Source organism: Sinocyclocheilus grahami, unplaced genomic scaffold (genome assembly GCF_001515645.1).
Source record: "Sinocyclocheilus grahami isolate Dianchi unplaced genomic scaffold, SAMN03320097.WGS_v1.1 scaffold255.1, whole genome shotgun sequence".
Classification (NCBI taxonomy): Eukaryota; Metazoa; Chordata; class Actinopteri; order Cypriniformes; family Cyprinidae; genus Sinocyclocheilus; species Sinocyclocheilus grahami.
Window position 1 is genome coordinate 443,748 of NW_015505434.1, and position 19,777 is coordinate 463,524.

Consider the following 19,777-nt stretch of genomic DNA (forward strand, 5'->3'; position numbering starts at 1 on the left):
GTGGTTTGGAATTGGTAAAATGTGCTTGGAAAAAAATATGATCAGAATATCAACGTGCCTAATAATTATGCACACACTGTAAGATGTGCTCCCTTTACACAGAGTGCGCATGATCGCAAAATCGAAAGTGAAAGTGAACAGCGAGCGCTCATTCAAATGCAATTTCAATACCTCTATTGACTAATATTGATAGTGGCTCCCTGATGTGCGAAAATAATATACAATATTAGAATGCTTGCGGGAGCGGGACACACACGTTGTGGGAGTGGGCGGGAATGGTCAGAAATTCAGCGGGAGCGGGCTTAAAAAAAACTGCTAAGTTTTTTTTCGGCTACCCCATCTCCACCCCTAATCATTAGTGTCATTTCGTTCAGTCTTTGACAGAACATATAGGACAATTTTTGAAATGGCCCCATAAACAGGGGTTAAAGCAAAAAAAAAAAATCTTTTGACTGAAAATTTTTCCTCATTCCACAGCCATACCTGTATCGAGTTCGATACTTTTTAGGCACCGACCGAATTGCCTCGATACCATCAAGTATCGAAAAACGTCTTGTCGTTTGGTACCAAATTTCGATACCTAAGGGGTTAATCTCATCAACGTCAGTGAGGCGCAGATCGATGAGTGTTTGACATCTGCGAGAGCGATGCGAAAACGTACGGAGCAGTCTGCTCGTGGTACTATAGCCTAATACACCGATAGGTCTGCACAGTCGGTCCGCATCACGCGCCACACTGTGATGTGGCTCACACGTGAGGATTTAGTGTGAATGCGTCCCAGCCCCCGTAGCTGTAAGGTTACATTTACACTGGTGCGTTTTTGTTTTAAAATGAAAACGATCCTCGTCAAACTGATGTTTCCACTGCGTTTCAAGCCGGCTTTCCACTATCTCCGACAAATGACAGACCAAAAGTTATTCATTTCCAATGGAGAGTAGCGCGGGAGCTGTGTAGAGTTCCAATCATATGCAGACCATTCATGCACACTGTAGCATCACGCTACATAAGACCAGGGTTTAAATTGGGCCGGGCTGTCTGGGGCTGAGCCCCAGCACTGAACATAAGACTCCAGGGCTTGACATTAACTCTTTATTAACGCCAGACAAGTAACATGATTAAAACATCAGAAACCAAAAATAACTATGTAAACACCAAAACGCAATATTATTCTGATTTTATTACATTTAGAGTAAGTGGCGAATAGTGGATATAGCTACTGTATATAATGTATCTATTGACAGTATAAGGTTGCGCTGCTGAGGCGAGGCTCCTTTTGCCCCACTGTATATATATATATATATATATAAAAGCTTGATACCATAGAGCCCCCCCCACACACACACATAACAAGTCCCAATTTAACCCCTGAATAAGACAATAAATAAGATTTATATTTCGCTTTTACTCAAAACTCACTTTAAGCCACCATCAAGTTTTCTGTAATAACGTCTGATTGCCGTGTGTGTTTTGGTCATGTATTGTTGCTGAAATTAAATATATTATAACCTCTGAGTCAGAGCAGCGATCATGGAAGAGAGAGCACAGGCAGACAGCGCTAGAAACTGCTAATGCTTATCAGTAAATCAGTGGAAAATGAATAGAAATTACGATTCTGTCTGAGCTAGGAGTTTTAAAACAAACACGCACTAGTGTAAATGTAGCTAACAGATGTGTAAACTGAAGACTATTTGAGCTTTATTAAAACTATTTGCACTGATTTTTTGTTAGTTACATTTAGTTCCTTTGTGCAGTGGCTCAGGAGATGAGTCTTTGCGTCTGTAGAAACATCAACAAGCTGAAAAATGAAACCAAAGTTTTTTTTTCAGATAATGTAATCTTGTTCAAATAGATTTCATAAAATTGGTATCGAAAAAAGTATCGTTCAGGAACCGGTATCGAAAATTTTTGAACGATACCCAGCCCTATACCCGTCACACACCCAGTTTAAAAGCATTTTTTCTTCTTCTTGTAATTAGAAACGCTTGTCCTCCTAAATTAAAAAATTTAGGAGCACCTTCTAATCTTCTAATCAAAATTCTGATCAAAAATTTGCCTTCCTAATACGAGGTGACATTTGACTCAAAGTGACTAACAGGGGTATTTTCTTTTTACCTTTGTAATGGCATCTTTTCCATCTATGTCAAATTCAAAAATGTATGTTTATAAGCTTTTTAAAAATTCTATTTAAAACAATATAATAAGAAGTAGAATAAGACAAATAGGTTACCAATCATATGAAATTAGTATTAATAAAAAAATAATTTTGTAGAGGTGGCACAGGTACATTTTCAGACGTTTAATGAGGCTCCGAGGTGGCATGAGTGCAATTAAATTCATATATTTATGTGGAGATTTATGTTTTAAATATAAAATTTTGAATACAGATATATTAAATGATTTAAATAACTGAACTTATACGCTAAAAATGAAACTAAATCCGCCAGCAGGTGGCGACAAGTCACTGATTTTATCACTGAATCATTCATTCAATTGATTCGTTTGAACGGCTGATTCATTCAGGAATGAAGCAAGTGACTGTCTTTATGAATGGGTAATCATGAATCACTGACTTCAAAAACGCACTTTCATTGAATGAATGAAACTCAGCTGTGTTTGCTTTTAGAGATGCCAAGTGGCTGAGCTGTTACTATATTTAGAACTATTTTCGTTAAAGAAATAAAGCAAAATCAGGCAGTACTTGTTTACTGAACTGTTGTATTGAATCAATATCACATTTGCAAACTCCCTTAATAACTATTAAAAGCGGTCACTCTCCTTATTGCGATCTGTGGGCACACAGAAAATGAGCGTGTGCGAGTGAGTTCTCGAAGCTCAAAAGCACGTGCAAATGATACGTTCCGTAAACTGTCATTGTGTTATAAGTATGGAACCTGCGGGAATGAGTACAATTGTAATTAATAGCCACAATCCCGGGCCGAAATTCAAGTCTTGCTCTGTGTTCTCTGCTAATAACCCGACTGTGAATGATGCGAGCGGCATCACTATGTTGTCACTGAGAAGCTGCAGCCGTGTCCGGGAATGATTTTTGGTGTGCCGGCAGAACAACAACAACAACAACAATGCGCTACATGTTTCTTTTCCCCAAACTTTTTTTTCTCCAATTGACGGAAATCAGTCGTAGCGATGGAAAACTTTAATCCCTGCATAAACAAAATTTATTTCAAACTTAATTCAAGCACTTATGTTTGTTTTCAAGTACTTTGCAGGCCTTGAATCCATATGTCTGAAATTCAAGTACTTTCAAGAACAATAACAAAAACAACAACTATAACGTTATCACTCTAATATGTCTTGCAATATCCGTGTGTGCAAAGGTTCTGCGCGATCCTCTTGTTCAATATTCTCTGGGTCTGAATCCGGCTCAAATTGATATGGCAATATTGACGCCATCCTTGTCTAAACCGGAGCAGACGGAACTTGCTGCTTTGGCAAGGGGCGGGGCAGTACTGAAACACCGTCTAAGCTGTTCGCCCAATCACAACGCACTGGGATAGCTAACCAATCACATCACATTTCGTTTTTCGGAAGGCGGGCCTTCATCAAACCCAGAACTAATCGAGCCGTTTGTGCCAGGCTGGGGAGAAAGGTATTGTAATAATGTAAATTATGTAAAAAATAATGCGTTTTTCGAACCACCAAGCATGAGAGCATGTTCTAGTACACCCCCAAAACAAATTCAAGACATTGTAAAAGAGCATAATAGGACCCCTTTAAACTCTACCTGTGAATAAGGGTATGACGGAGCAAAGGGTATATAACAAAGTATTGAGATGAAATTTTGTTATTGACCAAATACTTATTTTCCACCATAATTTGCAAATAAATTCTTTAAAAATCCTACAATGTGATTTTCTGGATTTTTTTTTCTCATTTTGTCTCTCATAGTTGAGGTATACCTATGATGAAAATTACAGGCCTCTCTCATCTTTTTAAGTGGGAGAACTTGCACAATCGGTGGCTGACTAAATACTTTTTTGCCCCACTGTAAATATATATATATATATATAAAAGCTTGATACCATAGAGCCCCCCCCACACACACACATAACAAGTCCCAATTTAACCCCTTAATAAGACAATAAATAAGATTTATATTTCGCTTTTACTCAAAACTCACTTTAAGCCACCATCAAGTTTTCTGTAATAACGTCTGATTGCCGTGTGTGTTTTGGTCATGTATTGTTGCTGAAATTAAATATATTATAACCTCTGAGTCAGAGCAGCGATCATGGAAGAGAGAGCACAGGCAGACAGCGCTAGAAACTGCTAATGCTTATCAGTAAATCAGTGGAAAATGAATAGAAATTACGATTCTGTCTGAGCTAGGAGTTTTAAAACAAACACGCACTAGTGTAAATGTAGCTAACAGATGTGTAAACTGAAGACTATTTGAGCTTTATTAAAACTATTTGCACTGATTTTTTGTTAGTTACATTTAGTTCCTTTGTGCAGTGGCTCAGGAGATGAGTCTTTGCGTCTGTAGAAACATCAACAAGCTGAAAAATGAAACCAAAGTTTTTTTTTCAGATAATGTAATCTTGTTCAAATAGATTTCATAAAATTGGTATCGAAAAAAGTATCGTTCAGGAACCGGTATCGAAAATTTTTGAACGATACCCAGCCCTATACCCGTCACACACCCAGTTTAAAAGCATTTTTTCTTCTTCTTGTAATTAGAAACGCTTGTCCTCCTAAATTAAAAAATTTAGGAGCACCTTCTAATCAATAATAAAAAATTCTGATCAAAAATTTGCCTTCCTAATACGAGGTGACATTTGACTCAAAGTGACTAACAGGGGTATTTTCTTTTTACCTTTGTAATGGCATCTTTTCCATCTATGTCAAATTCAAAAATGTATGTTTATAAGCTTTTTAAAAATTCTATTTAAAACAATATAATAAGAAGTAGAATAAGACAAATAGGTTACCAATCATATGAAATTAGTATTAATAAAAAAATAATTTTGTAGAGGTGGCACAGGTACATTTTCAGACGTTTAATGAGGCTCAGAGGTGGCATGAATGCAATTAAATTAATATATTTATGTGGAGATTAATGTTTTAAATATAACATTTTGAATACAGATATATTAAATGATTTAAATAACTGAACTTATACGCTAAAAATGAAACTAAATCCGCCAGCAGGTGGCGACAAGTCACTGATTTTATCACTGAATCATTCATTCAATTGATTCGTTTGAACGGCTGATTCATTCAGGAATGAAGCAAGTGACTGTCTTTATGAATGGGTAATCATGAATCACTGACTTCAAAAACGCACTTTCATTGAATGAATGAAACTCAGCTGTGTTTGCTTTTAGAGATGCCAAGTGGCTGAGCTGTTACTATATTTAGAACTATTTTCGTTAAAGAAATAAAGCAAAATCAGGCAGTACTTGTTTACTGAACTGTTGTATTGAATCAATATCACATTTGCAAACTCCCTTAATAACTATTAAAAGCGGTCACTCTCCTTATTGCGATCTGTGGGCACACAGAAAATGAGCGTGTGCGAGTGAGTTCTCGAAACTCAAAAGCACGTGCAAATGATACGTTCCGTAAACTGTCATTGTGTTATAAGTATGGAACCTGCGGGAATGAGTACAATTGTAATTAATAGCCACAATCCCGGGCCGAAATTCAAGTCTTGCTCTGTGTTCTCTGCTAATAACCCGACTGTGAATGATGCGAGCGGCATCACTATGTTGTCACTGAGAAGCTGCAGCCGTGTCCGGGAATGATTTTTGGTGTGCCGGCAGAACAACAACAACAACAACAATGCGCTACATGTTTCTTTTCCCCAAACTTTTTTTTCTCCAATTGACGGAAATCAGTCGTAGCGATGGAAAACTTTAATCCCTGCATAAACAAAATTTATTTCAAACTTAATTCAAGCACTTATGTTTGTTTTCAAGTACTTTGCAGGCCTTGAATCCATATGTCTGAAATTCAAGTACTTTCAAGAACAATAACAAAAACAACAACTATAACGTTATCACTCTAATATGTCTTGCAATATCCGTGTGTGCAAAGGTTCTGCGCGATCCTCTTGTTCAATATTCTCTGGGTCTGAATCCGGCTCAAATTGATATGGCAATATTGACGCCATCCTTGTCTAAACCGGAGCAGACGGAACTTGCTGCTTTGGCAAGGGGCGGGGCAGTACTGAAACACCGTCTAAGCTGTTCGCCCAATCACAACGCACTGGGATAGCTAACCAATCACATCACATTTCGTTTTTCGGAAGGCGGGCCTTCATCAAACCCAGAACTAATCGAGCCGTTTGTGCCAGGCTGGGGAGAAAGGTATTGTAATAATGTAAATTATGTAAAAAATAATGCGTTTTTCGAACCACCAAGCATGAGAGCATGTTCTAGTACACCCCCAAAACAAATTCAAGACATTGTAAAAGAGCATAATAGGACCCCTTTAAACTCTACCTGTGAATAAGGGTATGACGGAGGCGGACAGTCATTTTTCCCTCCAGAGAGTGACACCTTCTGGCCTGGAGGCTCCTCACCACTCTCCCTCTCCTCCTCATCACCTTCAGAGGAACTGCTACTGCTGCTGGTCCCCTGTGAAGACTGGGCGAATGAGAGAGGAGAGCTTATTACCATCCAAGTAACTTAATTTCTAAATTCAAATGTCAATTTCTTTCAGTTGACAAATGTTTATTGTATACTGTAGGCGGCAACAACAGATGATCAGCTGCCACCTACTTTATCTTTAAGGGTCATGCTCTCTTCTCCTCCACTGAGCTGACTGTGGATGCCATTAATGCGGGCCACCACCGCAGGGTCTTCGTACCCACTCAGAGGGTAGATGGCAGACAACGGAGGCACTTCATCATCGCTGGGGCAGAAAAAGCAAAGTAAAAGAAACCTAATGACTCAGCCGTTGGAGTTGTGATGTTATAAAAACTGATGACACTGCATTAATGAAAAACAGAAACTGAAGGAGCTCAGCAGGAAAGTACATTATGAAGTCATTGAAATCATGAATACAGTAATGACTATAATAATTGGAACTTGCCTGATCTGACTCTTATCTGATTCTGCAATACTGTCCACACTATTACCAGTACTACACTTTACAAAAAAAATTCCCAAGTCTACATTTTAGCATTATTCATGTAAAAACCCTTGACTCACAAAATTATTATAAAATGCAGCCATAAAGCAAACAGACAGGGAAAAACTAACTTTTTGCCATACCTGCAAATGACCGCATTTTGCATTTATATACACTACAGTGCAGAGGTTTGGGGTTGGTAACATATATATATTTATATTAAAATGAATACATATTAAAATAGAAAAGGTAGCCTACTTAAAACAGTAATATTTCATAACTTTATTATTACTGTATTTTTTATTAAATAAATGATGACCATAACACCCTTCTTTCATAAACAAACAAACAAAAATCTCATGTATATATAAAGCTGCTTTTCCTTGAGTGCGGTGAGAAAAATTATTTCCTCACAGAAAAACAAACACGAGTTACCGGTTCAAATTAGCCCTTCAGTGAATGAGCTCATCAAATCAGTCAGAGGAGTTACTAAATCACCATTTCACTCACTTACTAAACTACAAGTTGTCATTACTGTCTGTGAGCACGTTTACATGCACACCAGTAAGCGGATAACTCACAAATATCAGCTTAATAAAATAACCAGTTTTCCCCATTTACATGCACATCAGTAACCTGACAACCCAAGTAGCTGCGTTTACATGACTTAAATCAGGTTATTTCCCTGTAGTGACATCGAAATATAATCATTTGCTTATCTGACTCAGAGTATTCCATACATTTGTCAGTTGTGATGTTAAATAAAGCTTGCAACATGTCAGCGTGAAACTTACAGCTCATATATTATCCTCATGCAGTTATAAATGCAGTGTTTTGACTGAACCACGTCTACTTCTGCTGCACGTGATGAGAACACTTTTATCATTTTCTGAGTCATGAAAGAGTCTGCTTTTGTGATATCTTTCCTTCTTTCTTTACTGCAAGATGTTTGCTCTGTGTAGATGTGCTTAAATCTGCACTAACGATGCGTTCCTGTCACGTATCACACATGTGCACTTCAATAAACCGACAGAAAGCAGGTTATTGCGTTTACATGTCACGCAAAATCGGAGTAAGAGGCAAAAAGCTACCTGTGTCGACCGGTTTATGCTTACGCCGTTTATGACCTTACTCCGATAAAAGAAAACAGGTTACCGCGTTTACATGACCACGTGCGTTATCGGCTTATTAAGCATAATCGGCTTAAGAACGTGCATGTAAACTCGCTCAGTGATGTGACCTACTTAAGGCTCATGCAAATCTTCAGTATCGTTACTGACTGATTGTTAATATGGCAACATGTAGTTAAAGATACGCATTTGCAGAATCATTTTTGTAATAAACATTATTTTCATAAAAGACAAAAATTGGTAGATATTTATGGGACCGACATCGAAAATGAGTGTTTAAGTAATCAGATTAATTTCATATGAAGCAAAAAGCACAAAAGAGTTTTAACTCACAATGTGGTGGTGCCATCCTGTGGCAGGATGAGACGAGGGTGCTGCTGGAAGGTGATGGGGGAGCCTGGGGCTGAGCCGGACCCTGAGCTTCCCGATGACATGCTGGGGGGATGGACCTCTGACAAGTAGTCCCGGGGAGGCTCCGCCTGCAGGGGCAGCTTCAGATGCAGATCCTCTGCCATAGGAGCATCCATGATGCCACAGGTCAGAATGTGAGACAGGCTGCAGTCGTCACAGGTGCATCTGGAGGTAAATACATTAACTCAATGAGTACACAGGCTACCAATATACAACGGTGTAGGGTAAGGATACTCAAAGGGCACTAAAAGGTTATCATTTTTCTTCACTTGTATTTTCTGTCACTTGTCACTTTCTAAAAGTGGCTCCCAAAATGTATCGCTATAAAGGAAGACCTGCCAATCAAACTTATTACAAATATATTATACATGTATTATGACTAAATGAATCTGATAAGTACCTCCTTCTGTAGTTGCAGTTGGGACAGTCTGGGATACTCAGTCTGGACGAAAGCATCTGTTTCACGGTGTCTGTGAACTTACTGTCACCACCCAGAGATTTTCTACTGTTCGGTAGAAACTGCAATCACAATATTAAAACAATAATTGTGTAAACACCTGCTTTTACAGCTATATATATATATATATATATACACACACACACACAGGTGCATCTCAATAAATTAGAATGTCGTGGAAAAGTTCATTTATTTCAGTAATTCAACTCAAATTGTGAAACTCGTGTATTAAATAAATTCAATGCACAGACTGAAGTAGTTTAAGTCTTTGGTTCTTTTAATTGTGATGATTTTGGCTCACATTTAACAAAAACCTCATCTCAACAAATTAGAATTACTTGAATGATCTCTCTTAGTCATTGCCAATACATCATCATCTTTTCTAGATTTACCAAAGACCACATGTATTAAACAAAAGAAAAAACTGTCAACGCAATAAAAACAAAAACATTTTTTCAAGATATTTAAAAATGTTTCAGCATGGATACAAAAAAATGCTACTCCTGTAAGCGTTAATTTTGAGAGGAAAAATAACAGCCTAAATTAGTAGGCTGTATGTTGCATTTTATTATTGCATTCAGAAATAATGTAGGCTAAAATAATGGTAAATAAAAGCAAAATTACAAACACAATTAGGCTATTTTAGTTCCCTTCTCTCCACAACAAATCCTCTAAAGTTGTATTTAGGCTAAATATAAGCGTCAAGCCAAAAATAATTAATTTAAAAACGAAACTGAAGCCTACCTATCTCATTCTGCACGAATTCAAATGTTTCCATATTAAATAATATAACTATATAAACTAAAGGTTTTGTCCTTCACTCGCATTAACGACGTAAAACACCATCCTTCACATATAGGCTATATCAGCAGTGAGGCGCTGGCCACACTGAACGACACAGACTGTATTTACAGAAATGCTGCAGGTGCGTGATGTGACCTTGTGTGAATCCGTGTTCTACACTGGTTTCAAACAAAAAGCTGCATGTTACCAAAGTCCCTTTTTTTATTCTATAGTCTTTGATATTACCTGCCATTCATTTTCACTTAAATGTAGGCCTAATGCTTGGCGGTTTGTGACATATCCTCGGATAAACTCTTACGCCGGTGCATTGCCATTACGACTTACCTATGATGAATTTACAGCTGAGAGCGGGCATTTCACTCGTTGGATGCGTCAGCGTCACGTTTGCATATGGCCGTACTATGCCATTTGACAAACTATATTTTCTACAGATTTTATTTTGTTTTGGCAAGTATTTAATTATTTTGCCCAGAGAAAAACATTAGATTATGCACCAGACATGCAACTCGTTGTCTCCATGCAGTTAATTAATAAACCATCGGTATCTGACCTTTTCATGCTATTTCCGATATGCTGATGGCTTTAAAATAATAAAAAATCGGCAGATACATCAGTGCATCCATATATATATATATATATCCATATATATGTGTGTGTGTGTGTGTGTGTGTGTGTATATATACGTGTATATATACTGTATATGTGTATATATATATATGATTGTTTCAGATTTTAATATTTTACAATGCAATTTATTCTTGTGATGGTGAGGCTGAATTTTCAGCAGTTATTACTCCAGTCTTCAGTGTCACATGATCCTTTATTCTAATATTCTGATTTGCTGCATAACAAACTTTTCTTATTATCATCTATTTAATATATTTGTGTTGCTTAATATATTTGTGATACATTTTTTAACAGTGATAACTGAATCTAAAGGTACAGTGTAAAGGTTTTGTGAAATTGGTGACTAAATGGGCAATTTTCATGTTAATCAGAAATACAGTAATTTAGGGCTGGGTAAAAAATATCGATCTCGATATTAATCGATTCTCATTTTTACGGAACGTCTAGCCTGTTTTCAGTTAATGGACGGAACACTGAAGGGCACTTCCCATCCAATATATCGCAATAAGCATTGTGCTTTGGTACTTTTAATATGAAACAAAGTCTCAGATTTCAAATTCTGTCCATTGAATTGCAATATTAAACAATTTAAACAATAAATGCAGTTTTGTGCCCTGTGCTGGAAAAAAACCAGCAGCCCTTCCTTTGGACTATGGCTGAAAAACTTAACATGTTGAAAAACTTACATATGTAGTAAGAAAGAAACCCTTAGAATTTTTTGATATCTGGGAGGTGTTTTGGACTTTGTTAAAAATGGAGATATTGTAGAGGCTTTAGATGTGTGAAGTTATGGATTTTTTTTTAAACCTGTTTGGGGTAAGTTGTGGGGAAGGATGTTGTGTTTTCTTGGAAAATTTTGTAAAAACTCAAAGATATGTTATACAAAATAAATGCCGTTTTGGCTTTGTTTAATGTGGAGTGACAGATCGCTGTAGCGCCTCAGTTCAACAGATGCGGCAGCGCGTAGCGCACGTGAACCGATCATCTCCTCCACATTAATACCAGTTTCAGCACAAAATAAACATCGCTAAATATCCGAAGGTAAGTTAAAAGAAAGAGTACAACTTTACAATCCGTATCCTGTCTCATGTAATCGCTCAATCTTTGTTTCAGCCGCACAAAGACATCAATATAACAGCTTGTAAACAATGTCACATAATGTCCCATTTACCTCAGAAAAACATATTTGGTGACCTCACCAACGGAAACTCATTAGTCAGATAGAAAAATAAACTGTAGAGAGGGGCATTTTGCTTAATATATGCACCATATAACATATTCATTATATTTTTTACTGTTCTTCAATGTTTCATTTATGTTTGAATAAATCCATCAAGTTTTTTATGACAGCCACAATTTAAATGTTTATATTTCAAAAAAAGGAATTGAAGTTTCCTTCAGGTTATTGAAGTAACCTTCAATATTATAGTAATGTAGTACCAACTGACTCTCATGTATATTTTACAGAATTAGTTGAGAGATTTAGTTTTTCCTTGAGAAAATTTGGCATGTACTGTACCTGATATATATCCAAAATAATCGATATTGAATCGAATCGAATTGGTAATCGAATTGAAAGCTTGTGAATGAGAATCGAATCGTGAAATTTGTGTCAAAACCCAGCCCTACAGTATTCAATTTAATCTTAATTCCATTAATTGTCAAGAAAGCACTGGACATGCAAGCTTTAATTTGGGTACACTAGCCTCAACAACTTTTTTTATTCTCAATAATTACAAACAAAGGGTTAATAAGATCTGGTTTGGAGAAAATATTACCTGCTCTTCAAAAAATCTTTTCTGTTTGAATATCTCTGCATCTTCTTTGAGCATCCGCTGCTTGGTTCTTAAAGACATCTTATTAAAAAAAGGAGAAAATCATTTACCTCCACTGCTTTGTAAAGGACAAAATCATGTATGAAGATTAATAATGCCTAATGAGTGACTTGAACTACAACTTACATTTCTATTAATTAAAGACGTATGTGGTTCTTCCCTTTGATTTGTGAGATTCTGACCTTCAACCTTGAAAAGCAACTACAAACAGGCAAAACTGGTATTAGATGCAAGATCATGCAAGAGAGCCACCAATGATTAGTTCAGTAAGGCTACATTCACTTTACTGGCCAACAAAAAAATACCTGCTCATCAACATAGTCATCAATCCTCTTCTCACACTCCAGCCAATCGAGAGCCACTGCACTCATCTCCTGGTCGAGCTGGTGGTATCTCTCCAGCAGTGTACGGTACATATCCTCACCGTATGAATCATGGGATGTGGTGCCCTGCCTATTCAACAAAAACAAAATAATGGGATCTATACAAACAGATGAGCGCTATAAGAATTATAAAGTTTTAACTGATTCAACAAAGACCATACCTGAGCTGGGCCACTAAGGCAGGTAGACTGTTGTGCAGGATGGGTTCAGAGAACACCAAGTTCTCAAAAAGGTGCTTATTGTGGAGCTCCCATGTCACTTGAAACTTCTGCAAATGTTCATTCTCCTGAAGAGGAAGAACAGTGCTAGTAGTAGTCCATACTGATGGTGGTGCTTAAACAGATTTTCATTATTCATTTCATTATTCATATATCCGTAAACGAGTGTTTGAAAGCAGGATCGACCATGTACTCAGTATTAATGATGCTCCAGAAAGACTGTTATTGTTACTTTTTTAAAATGCAAGTATCGACTTGATAGTGAAGTACCGGTACTTTTGACAACACCAGAATGTATGCATAATATAGCTGGGTTGCAACAACACACCAGGGTGAGCAGGAAGCTGCTGATGGTGCGGGCCGCCTGGCAGAGTGTGTTGTACTCCTCTAGCAGCAGTGAGATGAACTGATGGGCCTGTGGAGGCCCTTGAGCCACTGCACCGGGTGCCTTTGAGCCTGTGGACAGGTGCTTGAGTAGCCGCACTTTCATCTCTAAGACATACTCCCTTGCCTGCTGTTCCAGACGTTGGTACAACTGGTAGGGATCTTTCTCACAAAGCCTAAATAAAGAGAAAGCGAGATGAGGCTTTGGGAGCAGAGAAATTAGAGATTCCAAGTGTCGTCCAGTGGAGTTATTACAGGGTTTCTGCAGACATGAACAAGTTCAATTTAAGACTTAAGACCTTTTTAATACCACCTTATATGAAATTTAAGACCTAAACCTGTAATGGAAAACATACAAAATATCCCTGCAAAATAATTGCATCACTGAGATTTTTGGTGGAGCAAACAATTTATTCTGAAGCAATATTTTCATCAGTGTTCTATCAGCTTTTACATACTTGAATCTGCATATTTACCTTTACAAAGGCCTATTTTTTTTACCTTTTTAGATGTATGCATCATCTTACATGTCAAATTCTTACAATAAATTCAATATATACCATAGGGCTGCTACCAGTCAGATTAAATAATTTACACTGCAAATAACAATACTTACAATTGCAATAAATAATGTTATGAGATACAGTGGGTACGGAAAGTATTCAGACCCCCTTTGCAGCTATTTGCTAAAATCATTTAAGTTAATTTTTTTTCCTCATTAATGTACACACAGCACCCCATATTGAATGTTTTAAATGCATTTATGAATATACAAATAAGAAATATGCAGAAAAATGCATACTTTTCAACATACTTCTCAACTAAACTACCAGTAAGTGGCTGTAAGTCACTTAATGAGTGAGTCATTGAGTCATTCATTCAACTGATTGAGTGTGTTATCATGCATATCTTAAGGACTTTCGTGGACAGCTGACTCCTAAAGTTTTTGATATTCTTCATATTCTGTGTGGTGGTCAGATAGAAATGAATCTTTTCCAATAAGTTTAAGTTGTTTTTTACCTTTTATGGGCATTTTTACCTTTATAAAGCCATTTTTCTATAAGTGTGCATTATCTTTTGAGTCAAATTCTTACATTTAATCAGTGAATTAGAATAATAATACATTTGGGCTGTTACCAAGCAAATGAAATCAGTATCAACAAAATTCATCTTTGCAATCCAGACATAAGCTGCACCTGAATTGGCAGTGCGTTTACACACTGTTTAATGCAGAAAATGAATGCATTTAACCTGCAGTTACAAATGCATAAATAATGATTTCATATATAAAATATAAAACATTGAATACTGATATTTGAAATAATTTAAATAAAATGAAAATATACTTTAAATGTGAAATTAAAACCGCCAGTAGGTGGCAGCAAGTCACTGTTAATAAGTGAGTCATTGCGACTGAACCGAATCATTTAAACAAGTGATTCATTCAGGAACGAAAAGCTGTCATGTTGCTCAAAGACGCAAAACGCTGCTGTGGCTTTGTTTGGAATTATTTTTGTTGGCGAAATAGTGCAAAAACAGGCAATATGGTGTCTAAAATGTAAGACTCTTAATAAAATTTCTAGTTTATTGAACTGTTGTAAAAAATCTATATCACATTTGTATATGGTAATTTTGGGAGAAAAAAAGGCACTCTTCCGTGTTAAATTGATTAACTATATGAAGAGGTATAAATATACACATTTTCTGCCCCCATGTCTTGAATTTGTGATCATTTTGAATGTATTTTAATAGACTGAATCATGCAGTGAAAGAGCGCACTGTAAATGCGCACGCGCACTAGACTTCACGTAATGCATACACACTGTAGGTGTTTTGAATGTTGTTTTGTGTCGTGAGAATATTGAGCAAAATAGCTCACTTGTCATGGTGTTACTTAACTATACCATGTTATGAATAAACTAAACATTTTGAATTTTACCTCTGTGTTTCTTCTGAGTTTATGTGTGCTGTCACGCTCATTTGTTCTGAAGTCTCGAGACTTCAGCTTCAGCGCGACCTTGTATTCTGCATTCTACTAACTTACTGCAATTCTCTCTGATGACGCAGTAACTTACAGGGAAGAAAAAATCTTCGGTCTGTCCAATGATTATAAACAGTCATTAGATCCGTCAGACTGAAGATATTTTAGTGGTAATGGGAGCAAAAATATTTAAGACCCATCGAATCTGAATTTAAGACATTTTAAGACTTTTTAAGGCCTTATATTAGGAAAACGTTATTTAAGATGTTTTAAGGACCTGCGGACACCCTGTATTAATGTGAAAGTTTATTACACAGGGTCAGCAGACCCACAAGACCGCGCAGTGCTTGTTGTCATTTTCACCATTGTCAAGAGCCTGAAATACAGCACTTACGGAAAAAAAAGAAAAAAAATACTCTGGAAATTGTACAACCCAGTCCGTCAAAGTGATGGAAAATAGTATTTGTGGCAAACCCCATTATTCATAAATTTTTTATGTAAGACATTACTTATACCAGCATTCAAAAGTACAGAGACAGTAAGATTTTGAAAACATTTTAGAAACAAGTCTCTCATTCTCACCAAGGCTGCCTTTATTTGACCAAACATACAGTAAATATCGTGAAATATTACTTCAATTTAAAATAATACTTTTGTAGTTTATTATATTTTAAAATGTAATTTATTCCTGTGATGGCAAAGCTGAATTTTCAGCACTAATAAGCTAGAATCTTTCAACAACTCTGACGGTTGTCTTAATGTCAGTGCAATTTTGTGTCCTTTTCCAAAATCTGCTAGATAGATCGCTTGTGGCTCAATCCTTTTTATAAATACATTTTTAAATAACAATATACAGGGGTTTTCAGGAGAATGCCATTCTCAAGAGTACCTGTCAACGAGTTCCTTCATGCTCTCTTTGTCCCGGTCAAGAGGCTGATCCTGATCATCAGCCAGTGGAGTCCCAGTCTGGCGGTAAATGCACCGGACCAGGTATCTGACCTCAGACCAGTGATTCTGCAGTTGTTGTGACTCCCGCTCTGACTCAGCTGTGATCTCCCTGACCAAAGGCACCACAATCAAAGCATCGTAGATGAAGAAATAAACAAGTCTTGATTAGTCCAACATCAGACATGATTATAAGAACCATGCAAGCTGATCCCACAACATGCATTAAAAAAAGCCCATTAAGACTGATGCAATATTATTTTTTCACTACATGTTTGGACTTCTAAAATTATTGTGCACTGATTTTTCTAGAATAACTTTTGCTGCCAAATTATCCACTAACCTAGTTTATGATACATTTTTGTCATAGATTATAAATATACATAGGCCTATATTTTTTCATATGTTTATTTTATTTTTCTTTATAATTAAGTAGTCTGTATCTAGTAGATTGTGAAAGAATGCTTATCAGTTCTACACACAGAGATATATAAATTCTACATTTATTTAAATGAGGGAAAAAAACTTCACTGGTATCGGATAGGTATCGGTATCGGCCAATACCGAACCCTAGGTATTGGAATCGGTATTGGAGGTGAAAAAGGTGGATCGGAGCATCCCTAGTGGTAATCCACTAACATATATTAGTTTTTATATATTATATAGCATATTTTAAAAACTTTTTAGAATATAAAATGTATGTTTAAAATGTATGTAGGGCACACCCCTAGTGTCAGATCTGTCTCATGTTCAGCAGCGGCAGCTCTTAAAGCAGCCAAAATAACCTAATAACCCTGCTGTTGCGATGTCTGTTAATGAAAGAACAACATTTCAAAAAAGAGCAAATCAATAACTTTTGTAGCTTTAAGGATTCATCTTTAATTTAGAATTTAGTGTTTGATAACTTTATTCAATTTCTGTGGATTTCCTTCTTGCTGAAGGGCACAGGTAAATATGACATTTATTATAAAGGGTTTATGTGAATAGTGGTATATATTAGGGCTGTGCGATTTGGGGGAAAATATCAAATTGTGATTTTTTTTTTACAGATATTGCGATTGCGATTTGATTTGCGATTTTAAATTTGCAAAGTCAAGCTTCAGCTCAATATTGCCAATAATGTGCAGCACAGTATGGGTATCATTACCCTGCTGAAAAAAACAATAGAAACCATCACAGAAATTCTTATAGTTTCCATTAAACCATTACAAAATTCCTTTTTGTTTTGGGCATTATTCCAATAGGAATTACTGTTGTTCTATTGGTTGCCATCTGCCAGATTACATCCCACCAATAGAATCCATCAAATAGACACCATCATGGTTTACATTAAAACCAATACAATTCCTATTATAACCCTGAAATCCATTACATTTGTTATTGTGTTTTGGGAGGGGTTCTATTGTTTTTTTTTTCAGCAGGCAAGATTATAATGGTATAACTACTTTTACAGAATTAAGTTAATTACTGAATTTCACAGAAAATATTTGTTTATTTTTTATAAATAAAGAACTGTATATCTTAAGTCAATTATTAAAGTATTACATATGTTACATAGGCTGATTTATTCATTTTAAGTATTTGGGATTTTAAGAACAAGGGGAAAATGTCCTGAATGTTTCATTTCATTCAAGTGAAATTAGCAAAGCAGTTAGACTGAATTTACATTCGTTTTAAACGCGGAGCCAGGCGTGAGTCGACACAGGTTGCGCGCGTGCGTCAAGCCTCATCCATACTGCCAGACGCGCTCGTGAAGACTTGCGGTGCGAAGCCAGGTGTGAGTATAAACGAGCATTACGAGACAGACTGCGTGAGTGCGTCTCGTCCGTTCATATCGCAGGCATTGCAATTAGGAAATCGCAACGTCTCAAATCGCGATTTCGATTTCGATTAATCGCACAGCCCTAGTATATATCGGCCGATATTTGGTATTTTTCAAATATCGGCATTGGCCGATAAGTTTTTCTGTTTGGCCGATGCTTTCAAGGCGGGACTTTTATTTTGACGTCGCTGAGAACGGCAGCGCCTAGTGCTCACATTCTCCCTCTTGTTCGCTGTCGTCATTCAGTTCTGTCTAATATGGATAAGTCTATCTAATAATCAGATAGAACTGTTAGAGCCAGGCGTGAGTCGACACAGGTTGCGCGCGTGCGTCAAGCCTCATCCATACTGCCAGACGCGCTCGTGAAGACTTGCGGTGCGAAGCCAGGTGCGAGTATAAACGAGCATTACGAGACAGACTGCGTGAGTGCGGCTCGTCCGTTCATATCGCAGGCATTGCAATTAGGAAATCGCAACGTCTCAAATCGCGATTAATCGCACAGCCCTAGTATATATCGGCCGATATTTGGCATTTTTCAAATATCGGCATTGGCCGATAAGTTTTTCTGTTTGGCCGATGCGTTCAAGGCGGGACTTTTATTTTGACGTCGCTGAGAACGGCAGCGCCTAGTGCTCACATTCTCCCTCTTGTTCGCTGTCGTCATTCAGTTCTGTCTAATATGGATAAGTCTATCTAATAATCAGATAGAACTGTTAAACAAAGGAATTAAAATGTATACAAAAAAAGTATTATAAACGATGCTTTAAGTACCCGGTTAACCCAGTTCTTGATGCGCTATCCGAAAGGTGCACAGATGCGCTCTCTTCACAAAAGCACTTAGACGTGGCGACATCAAAACGAGGAAACACACCAAACGAACAAAACACTTTAAAGACACCCAGATAAAATGAAATAGTTCAAGCAGGTAAGTTTCATTTTAATTTTTAATATTTGTGTTTCCCATACATTGATTTATTTGAGGCAGACCGCCACAATATCAAAACTCACAGCCACAAATAGATTTTCCAAAAGGCTTTGACTTCGTTGAATAAACATGAGCACTGCACGTGTCTAAGTCGAAACCTGGTGCGGGTGTATTTATATCAATGTATTTCTGAAGGAAACGACTGTCTTCAGAAAATTATGGATGTCATTTTCATTTAATCTTGCCTGTAATGCCTGAGCACCATTTGTGAGCAGAGCGCTGCTTTGTGTACAGCGTTACCGGGGAAACCTGATCTCTTGCGCTCTACAAGCACCTCCTGCTGGCAGAAAATTAATTTGCATATATATGCCGCCACAAATAGAGTGCACGTTCTGGGGGAAACACTGCATATTATTCAATATTTTAATTTGAATGTCGGATTGAAATGAACGCTGTTATTAGGGTAGTTAATTGTTAGCATAAACGCGGCTAATGCTAATATAATGAGCATATAAATGAAGTTTTTTTATGAACTATTTAATGCTCCTATAACTTTTATTAGGGTAAAAAAAAAAAACAGGAGAACATGATGATATTTACTATTTTTACCCATCAGAGGCTTTTAAATGAATTGTGAATCTAAAATATGTGTGTTAGAGAATGTACAAATGGTTAACATTGTTTGTGTCATATCAGTCAGAAGTTCCGGGCTTTTTAAATTTTTTTTAGCTAACTTAGTTGTTATTCTTGGCTGAATAGC

At 36.8% G+C, this 19,777-nt stretch overlaps 1 protein-coding gene across 1 annotated transcript in view; it reads right to left on the minus strand.

Moving 5' to 3' along the window:
• The window catches only part of LOC107598726 (protein FAM193A-like), a 29,783-nt gene extending 13,405 nt beyond the window's left edge, over positions 1–16,378 (minus strand). Inside the window, exons 1-10 of the mRNA XM_016290134.1 lie at positions 16,215–16,378; positions 13,289–13,520; positions 12,904–13,028; positions 12,665–12,812; positions 12,486–12,560; positions 12,303–12,380; positions 9,037–9,155; positions 8,559–8,801; positions 6,744–6,876; positions 6,465–6,608 (exon numbers count right to left, since the gene is read on the minus strand). Coding sequence (XP_016145620.1) covers positions 6,465–6,608; positions 6,744–6,876; positions 8,559–8,801; positions 9,037–9,155; positions 12,303–12,380; positions 12,486–12,560; positions 12,665–12,812; positions 12,904–13,028; positions 13,289–13,520; positions 16,215–16,234 — 1,317 coding nt within the window. The 5' untranslated portion in view covers positions 16,235–16,378. The remainder of the gene's footprint in view (positions 1–6,464; positions 6,609–6,743; positions 6,877–8,558; positions 8,802–9,036; positions 9,156–12,302; positions 12,381–12,485; positions 12,561–12,664; positions 12,813–12,903; positions 13,029–13,288; positions 13,521–16,214) is intronic.
• Between the last annotated feature and the right edge of the window lie 3,399 nt (positions 16,379–19,777).